The sequence below is a fragment of the Mchenga conophoros genome, linkage group LG18, assembly GCF_057382185.1.
Source record: "Mchenga conophoros isolate Kocher_MC1m ecotype Shallow Benthic linkage group LG18, M_conophoros_male_GT1.1, whole genome shotgun sequence".
NCBI lineage: Eukaryota > Metazoa > Chordata > Actinopteri > Cichliformes > Cichlidae > Mchenga > Mchenga conophoros.
In genome coordinates, this window is record NC_140543.1 from 26,679,809 (window position 1) to 26,705,082 (window position 25,274).

Genomic DNA, 25,274 nt, shown 5'->3' on the forward strand with positions numbered 1-25,274 from the left:
TCTTTTTATCGCTGTATAACTGATTTTAATTGAAAGCCTGCGTGCGCTAGTACCGCTTGCCACGAGTTCCCAGAATCCTTTGCGGTTCTACCCGTGAATGACGTCACATTTTCAATCTCTATATAATATGCATGTTAAATTTTATATTTGGGGTAAAATATCAAGTCTTTTCAAGTAAACCGGTTCAAGTCCAATTCAAGTCCCAAGTCATTGGTGTAAAAGTCCAAGTCAAGTCACAAGTCTTAGAACATTATTTCAAGTCAAGTCTAAAGTCATAAAATTAATGACTCGAGTCTGACTCGAGTCCAAGTCATGTGACTCGAGTCCACACCTCTGGTGGGTTGGTTCAGGATTCTTTGATTGGACAGTGGGTATTTGGTGGGTCCACACTTAAGAATATCAGCTCTCACAGGGTCCATCAATAGGTGTCTGTGACTTTGTTCTTCCTGCCTGACTCTAGTGTGCAGTGTGTGAGAAGAAGAAGAAAGAAAAAAATGCATGCATTTAGAAACAGAGAAACAGACGGCCTACTCAGACGTGCAGAAGTGGGCGAATATGCGTGAGCGCGTGTTATGTTTGCATGTAACTGTCGGGTGATGTTCAAACAGCAGCTAGGATTAAAGTCTGAGCATGTCTTAATTACACTTTCTTGTTGCTAGGGGCAGACTTTCTAGAACAAGAAATTTGACCTCGGGCAGTATTACAGTTATGTTAATTTTCGTCTGCAGTGGGAAATGTAAAATCTGCTCTCAGTGCCTTGTCACAGCAATTTCAGTGGCTTAGTCTGCAGGCCAGTGAGGGTGTTTCTGAAAATTTGGTCTGCAGATGCCTTTGTGTTTTGTGCTATTGGAATCAGGTCTTTGCAAGAGAAAGGAAGGAGAGAAGAAGAAAAAGAGATGTGGCTCATTCTCTGCATAGGGTAAATGGCTAATCTCCCATTTCTCATTACAGCCCCCTGGTTAGTATAGAAATTAAAATCCAGTGTGGCACACTTTTCCTTATACGGGACTGACTATGGTGTAGGCTCGCTTCATACGTTTGGTTGCTGTGTAACCGAGAGTGACAAGTCACTCTTTGACTTACTCTTAAATCCAGTATTATAAACTCAAGATGCTTAATGGAAGGCCACTGGAAAGTAGACTAATGAGACCAGACATCATCCCTTCTAAAGGCTTTTAAAGACATACGGAAACAGGAATGTAATAATATAGATTGCCCGCAAGTGCTTTTGTAGATTAATTTATAAAGTACAAGATCCGCATTCTAAATGAGAGAATCATCAGAGACTCAAATGCCCGTAACAAATAGCTCTGGGGCTTATTTACACTTGGATCCTGTATTGATGTAAAACCCAGATGCAACTTTTCATGTTATAGACAGATTTCCCAGCATTCCCTTTCAAAGTGAAATACTGGGCAATCACAAACGTTACCAAACTGCATTAAGGTTCTGTATCTAATTGAAGCAGAAGCTGGATTAATGTTACCCAGTGTTCCCCATTTCTTATCAAATTGGCTGCTGTGAAATAGGTCATTTAGAGAAATTACAATCTTGATTGCACCTGCTTTAGTCTGCCTATCATTTTGCTCTCAATTAATGTTTTCTCCTCCTCATAGCTGAAACCTAACCTGAAGGTGTCCTTGAAGCTATGCTTAACATAATAAGAGAGTTTATTCCTGCAATGATGGGTGCTGCTCTGAGAAACATAATGCAGGCTTTGGCATAACATCTCACTAAATCACTCAAAAGACTAAAAAGTCAAGCTTAGAGGTCTATTAACAAAGCATTTTAGTTTTGTAGCTAAGAGCTGTTGAAAAAGACACATAAACACGTTTGACTGTAAGTTAAAGTGTTGTTTTACTCAGATTATTCATACACTTCTTATATTCAGAAACACTATACACAATGAGTAACTGTACTTTAAATATTACGTATGATTGTGGCGACATATTTCCAAGGGAGCTCTTTATTTTACTTATCACTTACTTACCTTGTTACATTAAAAAAAGAGTAAGATCTTATACAAATGTTGGTGTGTTGGATAAAATCATACTACTTGAATCTGGCCAAAAATTCTTTTCACTTCAGCTTTTTTAGTTATGGTTTAGCTCTGTTGGTCTATATTTTCGTTGGATACATTGTCCTGAAATTTTGTCCCAAATAATGAATCCAAATGATAATCCTGTGACTTTAAATCCTTGAACAGCTCACACATGGACTGCTATAAAAATTGGCCACAATTGTTAGCATGCTAGCATTAGGGCTGTGCCGTATCATATTGTCTGCAAGGATACTGATATGAATTTAAGTGCTATAAAATTTTCAGATCTCTGTTGATGTGCCAAATTCTTACTACAATACTGTACTGTACCACTGGTACAGTATCATAGTTAGACATGGCCACACGCTGATTTTTTTGAAGGACTATTTTGAACTCTTGAGCCTACGCCATCGCGATTTGATGAGCGTGAAGCAGGGCTGACTGTGGAACTGCATACTCGGTGGATAACAGCGAGTAAATCACAAGTCTGGAGACAGGTGTTTACTTAGCTCAGTGCCCAGGGCTGTTTTCCCATAGCGTCCTATAGGACTAGAAGGTGTTTTACGACAGCAGGTATCACACTCCCATATGCAGAAAGGCTATTGCAGGGACTTGAATTCAAGTTCTTGTTTTATTTTTTAGCCATCTTTAATACTAGTCTATGGTTAGTATTTACATCAAAGTACTGGTTTGCCAAATTACAGCCTGACAGACAGGCTAACATGGCTGCATGTTATGGTTGCAAATATTTCCCATTACCAAATCTGCCTGAGAACAATAGGTCCACTTTATGAATTGTGGCAGTCAGATCTTAATAGTGAATGATAGCATTTGGTCCTGGAGTTATAATTACTTTTGATTGTTAAGAGGAATGTCTCCTGTGTTTCAGCCACATTGAAACTCAGAGGAGAATCTTCAAGTGAAGGGCAAAATTGCTTTGGGATTGACTTAATTAATTTCCATTCCATGATTATTTTTTTACTTCATAAAGGAATAGCCCCCCCCAAAGAGGATTTAGTCAGAGCTGAAGGAAGATTATCAGCAATATGATAAAAATTGTTAATTTGGCTTTAAAATACCCAAGAATACAAAAATAACAGGTCAGGGCATAGATTTTCTCCAATAAGACAACGTAGACTTTTTGTTAGTGTACATAGAGCGATCATACTGTGTTGTCACCTGCCAAGAGAAAGAAAGACAGAAGAAGAAGAAGAAGACAAAGAAAACCCTGCATTCAGATTGTTGCTCAGCAGGTCAGACTCTCATTTTTGAATCACAGCTTTTTTCTCAGATTTCTAAAAGCCACTGTATCTACTTACACTGATGATAACACTGACTACAGTGATTCTGATGTGCATTTAAAGGCTGAAGTACTGTTGTTACTGTGTGCTGGACTATAGGCATTGTATTGGTGGTATTTGTTAAAGCTCAGATGTTTAAACACTATGATGCTGTTGCGTGTGCACTGTCGCAGTCATTGAGCGACAGGGGGTCAACAGGGGGGCTGTTGTGAGCTTGCTACCGCATTTTCAGGCGAAGATAAATATATATATTTTTATTTCTTCATCTCATCCAACTACAGCACTAAACTCGCAGTGCTGATGTTCCTAAGTGAACCGCTTTCCCTGTGCTAACTTTCCTCAATCTTCCTGCTTCTTTTTTTAGGCTCATGTTATAGTTTTGAAATCTGGATCGACTGCGTTTTTATAGATGTGGACTTCCAAGATAAGAGATTTTCGCTCTACACTGGAGAGTATGAAATGCTGTCCTTTTCTATGCAGGGATATCCTTGAATATCTCCTTCAAGCAAGCCTCTGAATCCCCTGCTGTGCCATTAGCAACTGATAGTAAAGTACTGTGCCTTTGCTGAATACCTGCAAGGTTAAGGTGTGTGGACAGTTTTAATTTGAAGCAAAAAATTGCAAAGAAAGATTTTATGTGTGCAGTCGAGGTTTGCTGAGTGATCAATACATATCTGAGGAAAAGTTCTTTGTAGACTGTTATAAGGCTGTGATGGGGAATGCAAGGCCAGGGACTCAACACAGTACCAAAGGTTATGACCGTTACAGATTATATAAGTTATGTTCATCGGGGTCTTGGTTTGAACTCTACGCAGACTGTGTTCTTTCAGGCTATGAGGAAGGAGCATCTGGCTGCTGTGCTGATTTCTATCGAAGCATGCAGGAGAGGCTCTGGGGGAAGAGCAGCAGTGACGGTGTCAGCTGTTTGGCTGAGGGACCTGTCCTAAAACTGTGTGTGTCTGTGTGTTTTCCCTGCCAGGGAGACTTTATTAACCAAAAACTCTGGGGCAGGTGACAGACTACAGCAACCAGCTTGTCTTCGTTCATTTGGAGGGCACCTTATTTAGATAGTTTACCGCAATAAGCAGGTGCTTTACCGCATTTCTTTGACATTGCACTGTTATCTGCAGTGGTTGCTTATGTAATGTTTTTAAATGGTTTGCGAAGGTTGTTGTTTCTGTGTGTGAACGGTCAGAGAATCAGCCATTTATCAAAAGTTAAGCCTTCACCGTTTTATCTTAACACAAGAGGCCACTCCATCTGTCTAGTAGGATTAGATTTATTCTGAAGGCTCCTGTTTTTCTGCTCATTTCTGATAAAAGTAGGATTTGGGGCTGCATTCACTAGCTCTAACTGTGGAAAAGTGTGCATAATCTGACCCTTGCTGTGGACTTAGAGACAGCAGTAGGGGCTGGTTCCTATTTAAACTTTGCCTGCAGGACATTCGTGTCACGTTGATGTAACACAAACCACATTCAACACATGAAACAAGGTAGTTCATCAAAGATGTACTCCTCTCTACTCGGTGCAGACTCATTTCATTCCCTCCGTTACACCCTCTTCTTGTGTGGTTCCCATCACTTTTTCTAGCAGCTTTACTCTTGAAGCTATGTCTTTCATATTTCACTGGTAATGTCTTCTGGGCTCCTCTCTGACACTCCTGGGGTCTGATTGTTCTCCCTGCTGAATCATTAGCTGGCTGCTGGATTTAATATAGGGAACACAGTGGAGAGAAGTACCTGTACCACCAAGTGTAACTGCAGAACCACTTGTACAGAAATGGTTTTAACTCCATAATGAGATGAGCACTAAAACACCATTTTCAAAGAAGGTAGAGTGCAGCCTGAAATAAGGTGTAAACTGTATTCTTAGATTCACCTTCTGGTGTCTGATATGATCTCTTTTCTTATCTTTTTTTTCTAAATTACAACTTATACATAAAATTTAAATCCCATAAATTCATAAATGTAGTGTAAATAGAGCCTGTAGGTGCTGTTTGCGTGTCTGCAAACAAATTGTAGAAATTAGTTGCTTTCTAAAATGCAGTAAGATCTTACCGGCTCATGTCACTTTTTCATGCTTCACTGAATAACATGCTGAGTCCTCTGCAAAATTGGACTTGCCTTTAGTTTGTATAAAGGCACAGTGTATTCCAGTGACAGTGCCAGGTTATAGGATGAAACTGTTGACATATGGCTGTAGATCAACCATATTTTGTGTCTCTAAACCAGGAAAAACACACAGGAAGAAAGGATTTTAACAGAAGGTCAGACACATGGAGAAGGCGTCACGCAGTGAACGCTGGTGTACGTGTGTATGTGTGTCGTCCTATATTTGTGTGTTTGCTTCTCTTGGCAAGCTTGTCTTGTAAGCGCCAATGTATGCGTTATATCTGCAACATTTGTCAGTGTGTCAGCTCTGTGGTAGGGTGTACACGGGAGTGTGCCTGTCCACCCACGTGTATACTTCATATATGAGCTTGAAGATCAAAAGGCAGCAGACTGTCGCAGGAGCGTGAAAAAAAGCTCCAAAAAGGCTTGAAAACCTCTTGAGAAACTGAGATACAGATGTGTCCTGTTGCTTTCTTACAGATGCTTGTGCACAATCCACTATACTTCAGTGTGATGTTGCTCCATGATACTATTGGCTTCAAGGTAAATCTCTAGGGATTTAGCTAAGCTGGACCTAAAAAGTCTTCACTAAAAAATATCACTCCCGGGCTTCCTAAAGGTGACTAAGGAGCTTTTTAAGCTGAGGCTGCCCAGTCTTTTGCTTATAAAGGTGGTTTTTGTGTCAATGTGACCTGACAGGGAGGGAGAGAAAATATGTCTTTTTGGAGGCTGTGGGCTATAATTAGCACAGTGTAAGTCTTTGGCCAGTACACAAGGTCAGAAGAAAAGCTGGGCAGTGAACAGCAATAAGTAGCCTCCCTTACCTCCGGCATTCTGCATTACAGCATTGTGAGTTTAGTAATTATAGATGTGTGGTAGTCTTTACATGATCGGACATGACTTTTTCTTGCCATATTATTTTTACATGGCTATTTCACCTACAATCAAAGTTTTATTGATTTTTTTAATGTTGCCGATTAAAACTGAGCACTGAAATGAGTTCACGCTTTTCACAATACTTCGTCTGTCAGTGTGCAATTTTTAGGCAAGTGTGATTGCACTTGTGTGCTACTTCACTGACGTGATGAGTATTGAACATTAAATGTAATTTGCCAGAGATTAAATAAAAGTATTGGATCATCTATTAAATATAGACTGCATTCTTAAAATAGAAGTGCTTTGCTGAAACTTTATTTTCATGTGACTATTTTCTCAGTATTACTGAACCAACACAGATACAAGCAGTTGCCTAGAAACAGACAAAGTGGTTCTTATTGGCCTGTATGCTTATCTTCTTTTAATGAGTTCAGTGTCTCTTGTATAAAAATCCTGAACTCTTTTCACCCCTTAGTTTTTAACCATTTCCTGTTTTATTTTGAAATCATTCACGTTTTTCACTATATATATCTTCTATTATTATTTTTTATATATATTTTGTTGCTGTTGTTTTGTTTGCCCAGCCAGGTGCCTTCCTGTGTATTACGCTAAGCTTTCAGTTAAAGTTTGCGATTTTGTGAGGATACTGTGGGATCTTTTTCTGCGCCCTGTGTTTGTAGCCTCCTCTCCCGGGGATCGGCATTCCCTTACAAATTTAAAGAAAATGTTTGTTGTTGGTTTAGATATCACAGCTTCTGTCTTAATATTTAGAATGGTATAAAGGCTGTGTAGAAGGACCCACACACACACACACAGCGTGTACAGCCGTGTACTTTCTGGATTGGCACACACACTTGCACTGCAGCTCGCCCAGATTGCGCACACCTCCTGACGAAGCCTGCTTCCTCTCCACTCCAGTGTCACTAAAAGCAGTAGAGAGCTCGTCAGTGCCATCACCATCACCTGTCCGCTCACCTGCCTGGCACCACCCCTTGAGCTCACTGCACCACCCCTCCCCTGCAGCTGAGTGAGGGACAACACCTCTGCCACAGGTTGTAATGTCATATCAGTAATCAAAAACTCAAGGCCCATCTTCTGGCCAATTAGACCCAAATAATGAAGCTTTAAATCACCATAACTTTGAATAGTAACAACCATCATTTATCACATGCTATTTTAATTGCAGCCCAGAAATGTAGGTCATGGTAGGGGTAATCAATCCATTCTCCTGGCTTTATCTTATTTCATTTGGTCAGTTTGTCCAAAAGGATGAAATGCACAGCACACAAGAGGGAAAAGGGGAGATTTCATCTGTAGATGCCACTACTTGGCTCTGTGTTTTTTTGGATCAATACTCTATCAACCAGTGCTGAGCTAGAGCTTAGTCCTGTGTGGCTTTTCATCTTCCTGTTGGTTCCAGTGGCTCACCACTGACCACACAGACCTGAGTGACAGGAGAAAATACGTAATGACATCCTCTATTGACAGATAACAACAGATAAATCGAATCAATAAGAGAAATTGTTTGCTGCTCTGAGGAGACTTAGCCAAGCTACATGAGGTTTCTCTGCACAGGCATGTATCTTAGTTAAAGGTAATGTAAATGCCAGAATTAATCTAATTAAATCCTGAAATTATTTGCGAAAAAACAATTTCAGGAACAGCTTGTCCCAAGTGTTGTCGATGCTACGCTGTATTTTGTATGCTATCATGATATCCCATTAATTTTAGCAGGGTTAGTCATTTGCATGCTGGTTTAAGCTAACGGGATACATAATGTTTCCTGCTTCGACAACACTCCCCTACTTCACTCTGAGCTAATGAGGCCATTTGTCTTCTGATCCACAGGAGAATGTGCTTATCACTGCATTACCTATTAAGCTTCTCATGGCCCCCAAAATGAAAGTGCTGTCATTAATATCCTTCACGGTGAAAAAAAATCAGAAGGAAGAAAATAATTCTTCTCCAAGGGGCCGGGTGTGTGTGTGTTTTTATGCATGTGAATGTCAGGTGATTGAAAGCTGTCTGCTTTTCTGCTCCAGAGCATCACTGAGTGATTGAGTGTGCTCTGCTCTTGACTCGGCACATTAATATGTTCACTCAGTCACACGACCACGTGTCCCCACAGAAAGGTTTACATTTTGAAACTTCATACTTGGTATTTTGAATTGTTACTATTTCAAACATCCCAAAATACATACAAATAAATGCATGTTAATAAAAATAGTCAAAATTGATCAAATTTAGGTCGTGAATATTTGAAATGACAAATCATCTGAACCAGTATTTAAAGATGCACAACCCCTGTACCAAAAAAAGCTTGTGACATGGCATAAATTTAAATTAAAACAGAGTGCAATAATATGCAAATCTCATGCACATTTTATTTAAAACTTAAAGCATATCCATTTTTTAAACTGAGCAGAAGTACAATTTTTAAAAAATGTAAGCTCATTTTGAATTTGATGGCAGCAACATGTTGCAAAAAAGATTTGGGCCAGGCCATGTTTAGCACGGTGTTGCATCCTCTCTTCTTTTAACAACAATCCATAAACATCTGGGAATTGAGGAGAACAGCTGTTGGACTTTTGGGAGAGGAATGTTGCCCGATTCTTCTGTGATACAGGATTGTAGCTTCTCAGCAGTCCTGTATCATTTCATGGTGAAAGGTCTGGACTGCAGGAAGGACACAGCTGCATGTGGCTTAGCACTGACTTGCTGAAATATGCATCCTGTTTCTCTTCTCTGAAATTTATAGAATTTCAACTTTGGATGATGAAACTTTGCCTCAGTCTATTTTAAATGAGCTTTGGCCCAGAGAAGACAGCAGCATTTCTGGATCATGTTCACATATGGCTTCTTCTTTACACGTTAGAGCCTGCATTTGCATAAACTGCATTTGTAGATGTCACAGTGAGCTGTGTTTCACAAACAAACGGTTCCTGAGCACATGCAGTAATTTCCATGGCAAAATCAGCCTTATTGTTAGCGCTGAGCTTCCTGAAGCCGATTATATGGTCGAGCAAAGGTACTGCGTTCGCTGTCCGCTCCACTCCAGGGACTGCCCGTCTGCCTGCACTGAGCTCTGTTGTCAGTTGGAAGCAGTGTAAAAAGTATGTGTTACAACCGGTCTTTGGGCCATTGATGTTACTGCTGTTGTTGGTACGTCAGTCAGTTGTGAAGGAAAGCAAAGTTTATAACATATAAAGAGCTGAAGTGAAACCGAGTGTTAAAAGCTATTAAAAGTGTGCACTGCAGCCACTGTCTGTGTTTTTCATACTGTATTTCTTCTGAAGTTTTTTTGGTGGCGCTCTGGTGAACTCCGCTGTCGCCCCCCTTTCTGTTCCAGCCCATTTGTCAATCAGTCAACATTCAGCAGTCGCTCAAGTCACCTGCATCTGACAACGTGCAGTCAGGATCTTGGAGAATTGCACCGGAGAGTCTCGGGTGGTTGAAAACTCATCTCCCCACTCTGTCTGGCTGAAAAGTATATGTGAACAGATGCGTTTGCAGGACCATAAAACCATCCTGGGGGCATGAAGACCAAGGACATCCAGCTTTTTGTAAACTGGATCTTTGAAGCTTGTCCTTTCTAAGATGTTCTTTTTATACCCAGTCATGTTACTGACCTGTTACTAATTAACCTAATTAGTTGCAAGATGTTTGCCCAGCTGTTTATTTTTTTAAATTACCACTTACTTTTCCAGTCTTTTGTTGCCATGTCTCATTTTTTTTTTAAATATATTGCAGACATCAAACTCAAAATTAGCTAATATTTCAATGAAAAAGTAAAATGTCTCAGTTTAAACATTTGGTGTTTTTATATTTTATTGTGAATAAAATATGGGCTCATGAGATTTGCAGATCTTTGAGTTCTGTATTTATTTAAATTTTTTCATATAGTGTCTGGTCTTTTTTTTGAATTGGGGTTATAAGATGTTATCACATATCTGCTGAAGCTACACTTTTCTTCCCAATTTCCCAACAGAGGTACATGTGAAAATACAAATCGCTTACACAGTAAGATCAGATATTAAACAGTTTTGAACCTGTCAGGTCTCTAACACAAAGTCTCTGCCATGCTCGATTTTGCTGAAGAAAGATTAGCTTCTTTACCAGCCAAGTGTTTTTAGTAATGAGACTGTCTGGTGATGATTGTCTCATGTTTGCTACATGACAACAAGCCTCAGTGAAACATCTTCTGACCAGTGGGCTGCTTATAGGGCTGAAATAGAAGCCAGTGCAGAAGCGCCAAACACTTCAGTTCCTCTACGTGCCACTTGAGGCTGGCCCCGAAAGGTGGTCAATCCCCATAGACTTCCATGTTAAAATTGTTTTAACCTCTATGGAGCCCTTTAAAAATCATATATGTGGATACTTGAATTAAATTTTGTAGCTTTTCCAGCAGATTTGACTAATAACATGGCTTGTGTGGTATAGTTTGTGACTCAGTTTTGTGAGTTCTGTGAGTGAAATTCTAGTGTTTTGTTAGTATTTTAGCATTATAGCCAATATGTGCATCTCTGCACCTGTACAGCTTCTAGATGCAGCTTGGTAGCCAAGTTGGGAAGCGCCCGCTCAACCAAATATTGTCACATGTCGTTCTAAAAAATACAACATGGTGGTGGCTAAATGTGCCGTCCACGAGATGAAGTCTCAAATGCCATATTAATCTAGATAATCTATAGATCTGGCCTGATTCTGACAATATAGTCATGCCGTTCATTTGTGAAATTGACAATAAGAAGAGTTAAAGGGAGAATAGAAAGAGTTTATTACTATGCTAGCAACTGCATGAAGCTTAGTTAGCCATTAGCCAACAGTGCTCATGAGCCTTGTAATTTCAGAATCTAAAATCTAAATGCTTATTTATCCAGCTATGCGAACTTTTAGCTTGTTAAACTGAGATGCTAACATGACAGCACTGACATGACACTCGGGTAACAAAAATACTATTAGTTTTGCAGGTAAAAGATGTTGCCTGGAGATGGAATTTAAAATTTAAAATTGAAATAGGAACACAAAGAGGGGGGAAATCCTTTCCAGGCCAACATGTTGGGCCAGTTGAGTGACCAACCATGTCGTTGCTATCTTTTTAGCCATGTAGCTATCTTACATTAAAAGCAAAAAAAATAAAAAAATAAAAAGTTTAAAGCTTGTTAGAAGCTCCTCAAGGCATGATAGAGCATATTTCATTGCAATTTATACACTAACACCCCCACCGCTGAGGAAAATCATATATCAGTCACATCAGCAGTGAGCCAAACTGACTTATATCTTATTCATATAAGGCTCAGCATCAGCCAAATGTAACAGCAAAACCAATACTTCATAGAGGCCTGCCAAACACATCCACTTGAATGGTTTTTAAGAAAGATGAAAAGGAACTGGAGCAGTGAAATGTTGACAACATCAGCCTCAGAGGAGGAGGTTCCAGGTGGGTTTGCCAGAGCATAGAGCTCCTTCCCACTGTACCTCCTCTAGGAGACATAACATGGCTGGGTGAACTCCCCTGTACAGCACCTTCATTCTCCCTGTGTCACGTCCCATTTGTAATGCTCACGACACGAGAATCAAACGACACTGGATTGCTTTTGTTTTTGAATTTTCTCAGATGCACGAGAGGCGTGCCTCTGTGTAATTGTCTGCCATTTATACTTAAACAAAGAGATGTACTGTTTTCAGCGTGTAGCTCTGCAATGCATGTGAGTAGTTGTGTGTAATTCATGTCAAGGGGATTTAAGTTCAGTAAGTGCTTTCTTTGGCAAATGCAGTACAGTAATATTGCCTGTTCCTATACAGTAAACAGTGTCCATTAGGGATCCATAAAGTATTATTATAGTTTGTCACCATTAGTCTTTGTCGCTATTATTCACTTGTTATTTCTCAGCTTTCCATCTAATGGCCTACCTCCTGATTCCCTTGTCACTTTCCCCTTCAGCCCACCCTCATGGTCCCCACGCCCCACGAGCCTAACATTTTAAAATGTTTCCTAATTAAAGCAGAAAGTCATTCCAAGCAGATGGCATGAGCTGGCCTAAGTAATTATTGCCAAGTGAACCATGGCCCCTGTAGACCTTGACTGAAATGAGTCGCAGGCTCAGTTGTACTGAGTAAGAAGCTCAGCATCTCAGCAAGAAACTGCATGACATGGGCACGCTTGACCTGGAGGGGCCACATACTGGATCAGTGTGAGATTTTCAAAGACTTTGTCATGCGATCAAAAACAGTCTTAAGTACACCCTTAACCAGCATACCACAGAGCCTTACGCTCTCATCCTGCCCCATCTTTCTTTTCGTTCATCTCATGGGAGTCAGACTAATTAACACGGTATTAATACCCATCCAGAGATTTGAATGCAGAGGAATGAAAGGTTTGTTTGGGAAGTTAAAAATGTTCAACTTGGTACTGAATAAAACATTCACTGTACTGTGGCTTTTTCGAGGATTTGTAGGGAAGATCTTATGAGTCTAATTATTCTGTCGCAGGAGGTGTGGTACCTTTAAAGCTTGTATTGTGCCCGTGGGTACCCTGTGTGTTCCTTTTCCTTCTTTACCCTGCCAAACCTACATGAGTGATGATATATTTTAGAAATATGCATGTGTGTTGCAGGAAGCACACAGTTTGCATCTTTAAAAGTGATGTGCGCACACTGCTAATGAGTTTATACACTTGAGGGGAAGATGGGTTAAAAGGATATCACAATCCCCTGTTTGCCACATATTGTCTGTCTTCACCTTTAGTGAAAGCCCACATTACTAATGAGGACTCGTGTGTCACTTAAGCTACTTAAGCACCGCTCTGGAAAACCAGCACACTTTAAGCGACTCAAGAAAAATAACCATCAAAGGGTTTTTGCTTTGTTTTGTGGTAAACTTAGAGGCCTGGGATTTACACAGGCTGAGAAAAAAGGAAGGAATGACCTAGGGTTGAAAGAACAAAAGCAGTAGAGAGGGGGAGTCGTGGAGAAAGGGGAGTGTTTCTCTCAGTAATGTAATAAGGTCAGCTCATAACGTTTTGCAAGAAAAGGCGAGAACGAATGTTAATTTAGAATTTTTTCAAGTTAATGAGACAGCGGTCTGTGATAAACACACTCACTGCTGAAATGCATGTTTATTGGAGCGACCCTGTTACACACTTAATAATTTCCTCTAATAACGTCAGCAGGGTTGAGTTGTTACTGGTTTGACGCCGACTATAGGCGCAGGAGAAATTGGAGAACGGGGTAATTAACAGGTTTTACAATTACAATACATTAGAGACAAGCAGGTTCCTATTTAAGTGCTTCTTGGTGACAGCTGACTGCTTTGAGGTGGGTGTGCAGTCAACCTGCTGCACGCTGCTCTGATGGATTGTGAAAAACAACATTGAACACCTACCCCACAAATGAATACTATGAAATATTCAGGCGCTGCCATAGTTTATCCTGAGTAACATACACTCTTCAGCACAACGGTAAGTGTGCATATCAGTGTCAGCACTAAGATAAAATCCACCTTTTCTCCCAAAGTGAATTTGTAAAGGACACAGACAGCATCTGGTGGTAAATTTAAATAATATAATACTTCACAGGTTGTCATCCATAAAAGTGCACACACAGGACCGAGCATGCAAATTGCACACTGCTCAGTATACAATGCATGATGCTACGTTACAGTACATGATGCAATACATTGTAAAGTAATGCAGTGTGTCCCAGGAATGTGCTTGCAGTTTAAATGTTACTCTTGCTCCTCTACCATTGCTCCCCAACAATTTGGGAATTTCATTTTGCCGGGAAACAGCAGGATATTATTTACACATGCTCAAAGAGAGGTTTAAATTTAAAGACTCATCTTACCTCTTAATTGGAACTACAGGCATATTGCTCGTGGTGCAGGAGCTGAAGTTGAAGTCCTTCACAGTGTTTGACCTAAAGGTTTGTTATAGCTGTGGCATAGAGAAGGAAATGTCAAGAGAAACCTTTTTTGCCCAATGTTTGACGACAGCAAATAAAACCAAGGTCAAGAAAGAAGCTGCAGTAGTAGGAGCACTGCTAGGAAAGCCTTTTGAAATATCTTTCTCTATTTCTTTACAGCCCCTCAGCTAGATTTAAGCTCCCAGGACAACTCTAAATGCTATATCTAATTTGAAACATCAGTGCCAACATTGGAGCCAGCTTTGAAACAGTCGTGGCAGTGTAACAGCACCACAGATCGCAGCTGAGGGCTTTTAGCCAGTGATTTATTAGACTGTAGCACAGGTCCAGCTGAGGAAATTGAATGGCTCTGCCCTCTGCCTGTATCCGACTCTCTTGCAATACTAGCAGCTTAGGTGCTACGAGTGGAGAGTACTTTTTAAAAATGTTATTTTATGTGTGTGTGTGTGTGTGTATCTGTGTCAAGAGTTCATGTTTTACGTTACACTTTAAACAAAGTTGATGAGAATTTTTTGGATGGTAACAGTGAAAAGCTCTCGGCTGTTGGTGAAAGTTTTCTTCTTCTTGCTTAAACAGGCCTTTTTTCCTGACTCGTGTTTATTTTTGATTTCCAATTCTCAGCACGCCTGACATGTTTATCAGCCCGTGGCCTTGCTGGCATGTAACTTTCCATCATAAACAGGTTTGCGAGGTAAAAGGTTTAACCTCCCTGAGCTTGTAGTGTTCGGCAATCAACATCCATTTCACTGCTCTGTGATGGAAAACCTGAAGGAGAGATTAGACTGTTTTTGGAGATCAGCAGATTGAGGGAGGGGGAGGAAGAACGCGGAGGGAGAGGCAGTGCAATGAATAAAAGTCAAGAAAATGGGGAAAGTGTAGATAATTAGTGGAGGATATCTGGAAGGAGAGCATGCACTATAGAGAACTGCACAGGAATAATGTAAGAAATGATGAGACTGATCTCTGATGAAGGGAATAATTGCAGGGATTATGATAACTCTACCAATTTCATGACAGAAATCAAGTTCTGCTGCAGACTATATATGGCTTTAACTATTTTTCTAACATCCTGTCTTGATTCTTTTCTGCTCTGTCTGTGCTTCTCTGTCTGAGCAGCCAGGAAAACATGTGCCCCAGCAGAGTTTGCTTGTTTGAATGGGCAGTGTGTCCCAGGACGCTGGCGCTGTGACGGGGAACCAGAGTGTCCGGATGGGTCCGATGAGGCAGAGGAGACTTGCAGTAAGTGACATCATTCAGCTGATCACATTACTTGTAGTATAAAGCACTTTGAATTCAAGAACCAGACCATTTAGCATTCACCATCAAGATCAATTTGAAATTTGGTTTCAACTTAGTTTTATAGCACAGCTGGTTTCATGGTCACTTTATGAACGTTGTACACACCAAGTCAAGCCAAGTTTAGTCAATTAATGCACAGAACTAGAGGTTGTTTCACAGTGGTAGTGTTCTAAAAGGCTAATAAATGCATCCAAACAGCCTGGAAGGAAGGTGCCAGACTGTCAAAGTTTTGTCAGAGGGCCACCATCACCCTGTCACTAAGAATGTGTGGTACAATCTTTCATACAGACACAAAAAAGAGATAAAGAAAGTCAAGTTCTGACTATATGTTTTTGTAAAATTCTACCATCAGTGGACTGATTTGTCTAAATTTCCATGTCGCAGTTTGGGACTGCAGTCAGTGGCCCGAAGGAAGCTTTTAGTTCTTTGGAGTTCCTGGGAGGAAGAAATAGTTCTGGATACTTTGGGTGTAGTTTGTGTTTGTGCCATATTGGACTTTAATTATGTCAATGCGAAAATTGCATCAAAACTACAAAAAACAGTTCACTGTTTTTAATATTAACTTAAACTTCTCCAGCGACTTGTAACGTCAGTCAGACTCATTGGCACTGTGCAAAAAAGAAGGCGTGGCTAGCAAAGTATATTGCTAGTGGGGTTTTGGGGGTATTTTGTGTGCTGCATTTAAATCACACCTTCTTCTTTGTGGTGTTGCCTCCTGTTAAACCTGTACTCAAGTTTTTAATTTCCTTCGTTATCATGGCTGTGATGGCAGTTAAGTTATCCCCCCTGCCTCCACTCGCCCACACACTTCAGTATTCAGCAGTGTCTGATGCTGAGTGCAATAAAGGCCTTGATTCGTTTTCTGCCAAGCTGTTAGAACCTGGGACATCTGGCTGGCTCACTTGTAGACCCTGCCAGTCTCACTCTCCCACACGTGGATACTGACAGCGTAAGGTGAGTTGACTCGATATCCAAGCAGGGACTCAAGTGTGGGAGGCTTGAGCCTGTTAATTGTTTTCCGTCTTTGACTGATAATTTTCTCTTTCTCCCCTTGCTGCTTGAGACTCTCTTGGGGTCAAACATCAGACAAAGCACAGAAATAACCTCACTCATACATAATAAGCTCTTAAGAAGAGGTAGAGAATAAATGCACAATGGAATATAGCTTCAAAAATCTGTTCATTGGGCAAATGATATCCTCAGTAATATTACATTAATAATAAAACTGTATTAGAGTTTAAACATTACAGAATCAGCACATAATATGTTTATATGTATGATTATGATCAAAATGATAATAACAATTATATTGAGATCACAGTTATTTGTCACAATTAATCATTGATTTGAGTTTATTTGAACTTTCATGTAAACATAACACATTCACATTCATTTTAAGTTTGTGTTAGATCTTTGCATTAAAAAATGGTCCCTCTTTTTTACCTACATAAAGTGCAGGTCTTAGAAGAACAATAAAAAAATATATAAATTGTACCTGCATGATAGATGTGAATAAAACAAAGTCCTCAACAGCCCTCGTTTTGCATACAGTATTGCCACTTTGGAGAAATAACCGAGCAAGGGGATAATCTTTCCTCCAAGTAAGGTGACTATTTTCCTGAAACCTCAGTTACTTACTGTATTCATTGAACATATTTTTGGGGAGTGCACTGATGATTTCACTTTGTCTTTATGAGCTGGTTGGATTATTTAAACATCTGAGTTGGTGTTGGCCAATTCACGTTGGCAAACATTGTGTTTTCTTTCGTGGCCTTCATGCATTCAATTTTGTGGTTCGTTTTTCCATGAGGGGTTTAAAGGTTCTATAAGTAAGATTTGTTTCATCACACTTCTGTGTTTGCTGTAATCTGAGCTTCATTATTCAAGGTTTTGAGCAGAGGCGAGCAAACTGCAGCAGCAGTTTTCATGATCATGAGCTCAGTATCAGTTGTTCTACTGTAACATATCAGGGTCATTCAGTGTATTTTATAATGCTAGTGTTGGCTAATGATGTTAGATGGATTTTTTCTTTTTGTTGTGTTCTAGTGTACAAAAACTTTGTGGCTATAAATAAGCTTTTATTTTTCTTGAAATTGTACATTTTCTCATTTTAAAGATCTGATGTTTTCTGTCTTCTACCATGAATAAAATATGGGCTTATGAGATTTGCAAATGGTTTAGTTTTTATTTACATTTCACAAATGTCCCGAGTTTATTAGAATGGGGGTTGTATATATACAGTGTGTCACGGTGTGGCATGGCACACCGTGGAAGGAGTGGGGAAGGAGTGGCCTGGTTCTGGTGGCCTGCCACGGGTCCGATGGCAACGTCGCTGCTCCGGTGAGCAACAGCGAGGCGTGGCACCAGGTCCATGACGCGCCGATCGCTGACGTGGACGCACCGGACGTGGACGGCGAGGAGGCCGCGCTAGACGTGGAGGTCCCTCCAGTCCGCTGACCTCGGCCGGCAGCGAGAGCTCCTCCTCAGCCGGCAGCGAGAGCTCCTCCTCGGCTCGCAGTGAGAGCTCCACCTCCGCTCGCAGCGAGAGCTCCTCCTCGGCCGGCAGCGAGAGCTCCTCCTCTGCTCGCAGCGAGAGCTCCTCCTCCGGCTCGCTGAGCTCTTCAGCTGGCAGAGCGGGCTCCTCCGGCTCGCCGAGCTCCTGCTCGGGCATGCTGAGCTCCACAGCTGGCGATGCGGGCTCCTCCGGCTCACTGAGCTCCTGCTCGGGCATGCTGAGCTCCTCAGCTGGCAGAGCGGGCTCCTCCGGCTCACTGAGCTCCTGCTCGGGCATGCTGAGCTCCTCCGGCTCGCTGAGCTCCTGCTCGGGCATGCCGAGCTCCTCCGGCTCGCTGAGCTCCTCAGCAGGCAGTGCGGGCTCCTCCGGCTCACTGAGCTCCTGCTCGGGCATGCTGAGCTCCTCCGGCTCGCTGAGCTCCTCAGCAGGCGGTGCGGGCTCCTCCGGCTCACTGAGCTCCTGCTCGGGCATGCTGAGCTCCTCAGCTGGCAGAGCGGGCTCCTCCGGCTCACTGAGCTCCTGCTCGGGCATGCCGAGCTCCTCCGGCTCGCTGAGCTCCTGCTCGGGCATGCCGAGCTCCTCCGGCTCGCTGAGCTCCTCAGCAGGCGGTGCGGGCTCCTCCGGCTCGCTGAGCTCCTGCTCGGGCATGCTGAGCTCCTCAGCTGGCAGTGCGGGCTCCTCCGGCTCGCTGAGCTCCTGCTGCTGCTGGACGAAGTCTGTGGTTTCCCAAGCTTGCACTACCCCCCGGGCCTTATGCAGGGTGCAAAGGCAGGCGGAAACTCCCTTGAGCTGGCCGAGGTAGGGATTTCCCACCAGGATTGCCTCGATGGCGTTTAACCCCACCACTCTTGCCCTTGTGTTGGTGGTGTGAGCTACCCAGTCCATCAGGCGTTGGACGCGGGTGAGGTCGCTCTCTCCGGACAAGGCCGCTGGAGTGGGTAGTGGAATGGAGGCTGCTGCTGGTGGAGAAGATGGCTGAGCGGGTGATGTGGACGGTGAACAGGATGAAACGGTAAGCGGTGAGGTAGATGTCGCGGGGGATGATTCAGCAGGTGACGGCTGGATTACTAGCTGGGCGATAGGCTGTGGTACAGCGACCAGCTGGGCCGCGGGCTGCGCTTTGGCTACCGGCTGGGCAGCTGGCTGTGCCGCAGCTACAGGTGGCTGCTGAGCAGGTAACTGAGCCGAAAGCGGACGGGCAGCTGACCGTATAAACATAGCCCCAGAGTAAACAGTTGAGGTGAGTGACGATGAATTGTCCATATGACTCACCACAGCCGGCTGTTGAGATGTCTGTGGATCTAGCTGCGGTGAGGAACGCTGGCGGCGCGAACGTCGTTTCCGTGTCGGCGTCGGGGCCGGCGTCTCAGGCAGTGAATCCACCAGCTGTCCGAGCTGGTTGGCAGCCTGAGGAGGAGAGTGGAGGTGGAGGGTGGAAAGTAGGAAGTCCAGGACCACTGCATTAAGGGAGTCCACCAGCCAGGGGAATTTAAAAAGCATCTCCTGCAGCCGCCTCTCCACGGCGCGGAGTCCGAGCTACCTGAGCTTCAGTGGATTTTGTACATAGCCCTCTTCTTCCCGTGCCTGTGCTTCCCGGAGACCCTCTTCCTGTGCCCCCTCACCTGTATATATTCGCACCTGGTGTCTGTGTGTGTAAATAAAACGTGAACTTTAGTGACGGTCTGACTCCGAGTCCCTCCTGAGCCTGACAGGGATGGTGTTAAAGTGAATCCAAATGAGTGTGGAATAAATGAAAGAAAAAGCCAAAGGAATCTTTCAGAGGACGTTCATTCTAGTTTTGTTACATTTTTCTTTGGCTGTGAGTCGGTTTGATGAATAATGAAGCAGCCTAGCAGAGCATCTAATGTCACTTGCTGAAAAGTTGAATGCGAGGAGGGAGGCACGAAGGGATCTCTGATGGATAACAAGTTTATATTGGAAATCCAATTAAAGATAAATGAAGGAAGGATTCATCTCTTGGCTGCAGAATAAAGAGATAAGGATCTGGGTTGAGAAGAAAGCCATTTATATGGAAATCCCATATGGATTCAGATTATGTAATAGAAAAAAAAATCAGCTGTTGCATTTTTTTTGCTTTTCTCTACAAACAAAAACCTGTTCCAAAAAAAAAAAGGTTATTTCTTTGTAATATATTATTTTTGCCAGTCTAGACTGATACTTCATGTGCAGGAAGAGGGAAACATCCTTCTTCCTGCATTTCAGGTCGTGCTTACCCTGCAGCCCGCAGCCCTGCTGATTATATGTTCAGAAGAGAAGCGTCAGATCAGGCCTACATCCTGAACAGAAGGATTGCTAATGAGAGCCTCTTCATCACAGCTGTTTTTCTGCTTGAGTAAATCCAGCTGTGTCATTATCACTCTGAAAACGGAACGAAGAAAGACTCAAGGATGGACATTGTTCAAAAATGCACGGAGCATCTTAACCAACAGCAAACAACCCGCTCTTGAGTGGCTGCCGTATCAGGTGTCACATTAACCTTGTTTCACTGGTAAAGTACTTATCTGTGCCATTCACTTGATACAGTTACAACCCTATAATGAGAAATTTACATCAGTTGGCAAAAAAACCAATGAAAAAAACAGTCAGCGTGTTTTTTCTTTTTCCTGAATAGGGTAAAGATGAAAAAACAAACTCATCACATCCGTGTTTTGATCAACATTCCTTTTCCATGTTATACTTTGAAATCAGAAGCGTCACATGTATCAGTCAATTAGGCTGCACTAAAGTCTAACAACAAACAGAAGCTTGCAATTTCACACAGACTGCATTCAATCTTCGATGTGACAGAGATATACAATTTACCATTATATAAACAGCAGAGAGCAGTCACAGCATTGCAGTTTTTACACAGTTTCCTTACACATAGCACGGCATACAGCTTAAAACATCATGCTTCGGTTATTCTCTTGCCTGATGAGTCAGGCAAGTTATACTCACAGAAAGCCTTCGTCTTGTTTTTCATTCAGATCTCCTGCCCAGTTCTCCTGTATGTTCTGTTTCAGTTTCATGTGCTCGCAGATGTGCAGTCAACTTTGCAGATGTATATAACTAAGACATTTTTTCATCCGTGCTGCGGACATCTGTGCCAGAATCATTCTGGCTCACTGACTGGATTCCCAATTACACGCTGGAGTAGCGTTTACACTGCTGTATTAAGAATTCAAATTTGGGCCACACAGAGTTAGTTACTTGCAAGCCCTGAAAAAAGAATCATGACTCTTTGGAGGAGCACGTGAAGCATCAGGGCTCACAGTTTTTGTATTAGATTAATGTGTAGTCAAAATGGAAGTTGGCCCCTGCAGATGTGCAGCTGCTTCTCTGCTTCCTCACCAGTGCAGTGACATTTTATGCACTCTCAGCCACCAGAGACACTTTTTTAGGATATAAGGGGAGGAAGGAAATGCTTGCTTCTTGGTGATTTCTGGCAATATTGCTGAGACCAACTTGATTCTGCATGTCTGTTTGTCCTCTCTGCTTTTAAATTTCTGAAAACTGACAGGCATTCACAGTGTTTCCTCTTCCTTTGGGATTCTTTGAATATGAGGTGACAGAACCTTGAAATGCTGCATATTTAACAATGTGGATTGTTCAGACAGGTAGAACTCTTCCCTTTAAACCCACAATATTGTGTTCTTAATTTAGTATTCTGAGTGGATTATAGATATTTTTCTGAAGGAGGTTTTGATGAAAACTTTCTTCTACAAACCACTTTGTAGATATTGAGCTTTTTCTGTGGGAGTTAATAACAGTGCATGGCTTATTTATTGACTTTATAGTAGGGAAACTGGAATTACTTATACTGCGTGCTATTAATTGAATCATTTAAATTGCCTTGTATCGTTAGTTATGAAGAAAAAGTACTTGCTGGTAGATTTACTTTAGGCTGTTTAGAAAGGACTTCATAAATGCTGAGTATGTACGTATTTGTGTGTTGTTTTGCTCTGTTGATCCCTTTGTCTTTTTTATACTTTGTTAGCGATTTGCCAGTTTTAAAAGTGGGTTTGTTGTCATAGCTGCTTCATTTGCAAGCTGCTGTGAGGTTTAACTCTTAACAGAGTCTGATAATTCCAGGATTTAAAGAATTATATTTTTATCCATGTTGCAGTTACTTTCTGTATTACACAGTCCCAAGACTTAATAAGAGGAAACAGTTGCACTTCACCTTAGTTAGACTCAAACAGTTGTGGTTTGACTGGATGCTTATCATGAGCATGTGTGCAAGTAATCCCTATGAGCAGAAAGCTTAGGTTTTAGGTTTATCAAGGATATCTGTAACATGGTCGTGTCAGGCACACAGCTCTCGCTGTGAGCACAGCAGCCTCACTCACCTGCTGTGTAAACCTTCTGTTTACAAGGAACAACCAGTCGGAAGAAGTCGGCTTAAGCCATTTTAGCTGCTTGAAGGGAGAGAAGCAAAATGACCATTTTTTAGACAGTGGATGAACTAAGGCTGCACCAAGTTCCAGCATCGTGGTTTATTTGTAAATGCAAGAATATAATTTTAGAACTGAAACGAGCTCAGTAGTTCTACTCTATTTTTCTTTAGTGTGTCAAAATGAAAAGAGAAAGGTCTATCACAGTTTCCCAAAATCTCACTAAGTCACAGTTTAAGTCCTTGAGAAATATGAACAAGGTGAAGATGTGCAATATTGGCAGTAATCCCATTTGAAGGACAAATATACCAAGTTTATAAATCCACTCATGTAGTTTTTTTTTTTTTTTTAAATCTGGCTTGCTGTAAATGGTCTTTCGTACGTGCTAGCTCTATGATGGCATCCAAACTAGTTCACCCTCTACCCACCATCCACTATCTGCTGGGATTTGACACCAAAATATTAAAATACCAAAAATAAAATAAAGTACCAATATTTATTATTATTTAATTTTACCGTATTATTCTGGCTTTATTTAACTGATGAGGTAACAGTCAGGGAGCACAGCAGCACTTAATATAAAGCAATAGTGCATGCCACAGCTCATTACTTGCTAATGTACGTTACTGAAAATAACAGTTTCCCATCTTGTAGTCGGCCAGAAGCAAGCATGTTCTCTGCTGTACCAAATCTATGATTCAAGTTCATACGGCCATGCTAACCCAGTTTAATGAAGCAGTGAATCTGAGAATGACTCACGGTATCTGAGCTTTTTTTGCTGTCTTTTTTAGCTCTGAGCCAGAATGACTGCGTTATCTTCCTCACCATCAGAGCCCCCAACACTGACATACACAGGTGCTAATGCCTGAGACCTCACCTGAAGCACATAGAGCCGAATGGATGCACACATCAAAGCCTTTTTAGCACTGACATTTGGAGTAGAGGGCTAGAAACAGGCTTCTGAAAAATCTCTACATTTTGAATGATGATTTCTAGGGTTTAATTGGAACACGTTACAAACAGCAACCATCTATATTAGGTAGACATGCTTTCACAATAAGCTGAGTGCATATTTACAAAGCTGTCATGAGCTGGCTGCAGGATGAATCGATGCTATACATTATCTGCTATCATATATGCAAGAGACATCCGTGTATACAAATGTGCTACAAATGATTACTTGCATGGCACGCTGTTGTGTAATGTAACATTATGATGGTGCAGTTCAGTATATCAAATCAGGTGAATACATTTTCAGTCCTTTTTTATCACAGTATCGTTCCCACTGACAGCTGACAAATTGAAGAGCTTCTGCACTTTCTCCATTCGAAGCCAAGTTTCAGGTAAAAAGCTGTCAATAATAACAAGGTCAGTTATGACGATCAAAAGGAAAAATAAAGCTATTACACCATTGAAGGGTTGAAGTGAATGCAGCCTTTGGGTCTTGTAAAAGGTGATAAATTCTAAACGCATCTTCTGCCAAGATGACACAGTGCAGACGAAACCTCATTTTTCACTCAGATGGTAAACAACAGTCTGATTCTCAGCTTGTCTGTGAGTAATTGGCTTTTATTAAGTTGCCTCTTTTACAAGCAAAAAAAAAATCTCATTACGCGTCTTTATAAAATCGCTAATCTGTAGCTGTCACAATGAGCAGTGAGGTACCACTGCTTTGTTGTAGTGAAGTCTGGTTTCTTTGTTTGGATTTGGGAGGAGTGGAGCTCATGCTTCATTAAAGAGTCATCAGTTAAGAGGACAGGACAGCTCGCCCTCCGCTTGGTGGATTCACATTCTGCTCGACACTGTGCTCTGCCTGCCTGTCCTCCTTCATCTCCTTCCACTTACTTTGTATGGATGGCTTTGATTTAGCTTCAGGATAAAAATCTGAAAGGTCATGCAGCAGTTTGTCTCTCCCTTCTTCCTTATATACAGTGTCTTGCTCTGTGCACAGCTCCCTTCTTATAGATTCTTTCATGCTCTGACGCTTTCGTCTCTCTCTACTTTTTTGCTGCTCTCTGCTAACTTTTAAAAAACATTTTCAAAAATGTTCTCTGTTTGACTGACATTCGTCCAGCTCCCTCATACAGGATGTTATTTCCTCTGCCAAAAATTCCACCTTGTCTGCTTTTTCATCTTTTCATGTTTCATGTATTTCTTTATGATCCAGCCTTTCGCTCTTTCACTTTACTCCGCTATAATTGTTTCAGTGATCAGTCCTTGACAGGTGGCTGTGAAAAGAAACACATACAGTGTGTGATTCATTAAACATATCACAGAACATAATGATTGAATGAAAAGCTTTGCACAGCTCGTACACCTTCAGACTTCTTGCACAGCAGAGCTGTGAGGTAGAAGAGGCCATATCTGATTACTCCTTTTATTTTTTACTTATTCCAGTCTAATAGCATGGCTTTATCTAGGATATTTTTTAGTTTATTACATGTCTGTGTTGCTGAGTGACGAGTGACAAAGTAAGCTTTTTTATCCACTTACCTCACACTGCACTGTCTGTGGACTGAAAAACAATTGCAGGTAAATGTCATTGCTCCACTCTTTAGAAACAGCCTAAAAATACTGGACTGCAAACTTTTTTTCTCCATCTGGGGTGAGGACCTTGCTGTGTCAGCCATCCTCCCTGCTCACTCTCCCCGCCACCAGCTGTCAGGAGAGAGCGGCAAATGTTGAGACCCGCCTGTCATCACATTAAAAAATAATATCAACAAAAGTATCAGCATTTTTACAAATAAAATAGATGAATACGTGACGCACCATGGTCATTTCTGTATTTTCAGAGGGAAGGAATCTGTAAGAATAAACA

The 25,274-nt window shown here is 41.7% G+C and overlaps 2 protein-coding genes across 6 annotated transcripts in view; one reads left to right on the plus strand and one right to left on the minus strand.

The window, feature by feature from the left end:
- Nucleotides 1-25,274, plus strand: part of LOC146554002 (low-density lipoprotein receptor-related protein 8-like) — an 88,419-nt gene that overhangs the window by 16,030 nt on the left and 47,115 nt on the right. For all 5 annotated transcript variants that reach the window (XM_085255272.1, XM_085255269.1, XM_085255271.1 and 2 more), the window contains one exon: nt 15,365-15,487. In XM_085255272.1, the coding sequence (XP_085111398.1) occupies nt 15,365-15,487 (123 nt within the window). The remainder of the gene's footprint in view (nt 1-15,364; nt 15,488-25,274) is intronic.
- Nucleotides 17,793-20,434, minus strand: LOC146554003 (uncharacterized). Its single transcript, XM_085255026.1, has 3 exons — nt 20,357-20,434; nt 19,218-19,598; nt 17,793-19,121 (listed from the first exon to the last, which is right to left on the minus strand). Exons 1-3 carry the CDS (start codon nt 20,432-20,434, stop codon nt 17,793-17,795), a joined length of 1,788 nt encoding a protein of 595 aa, XP_085111152.1.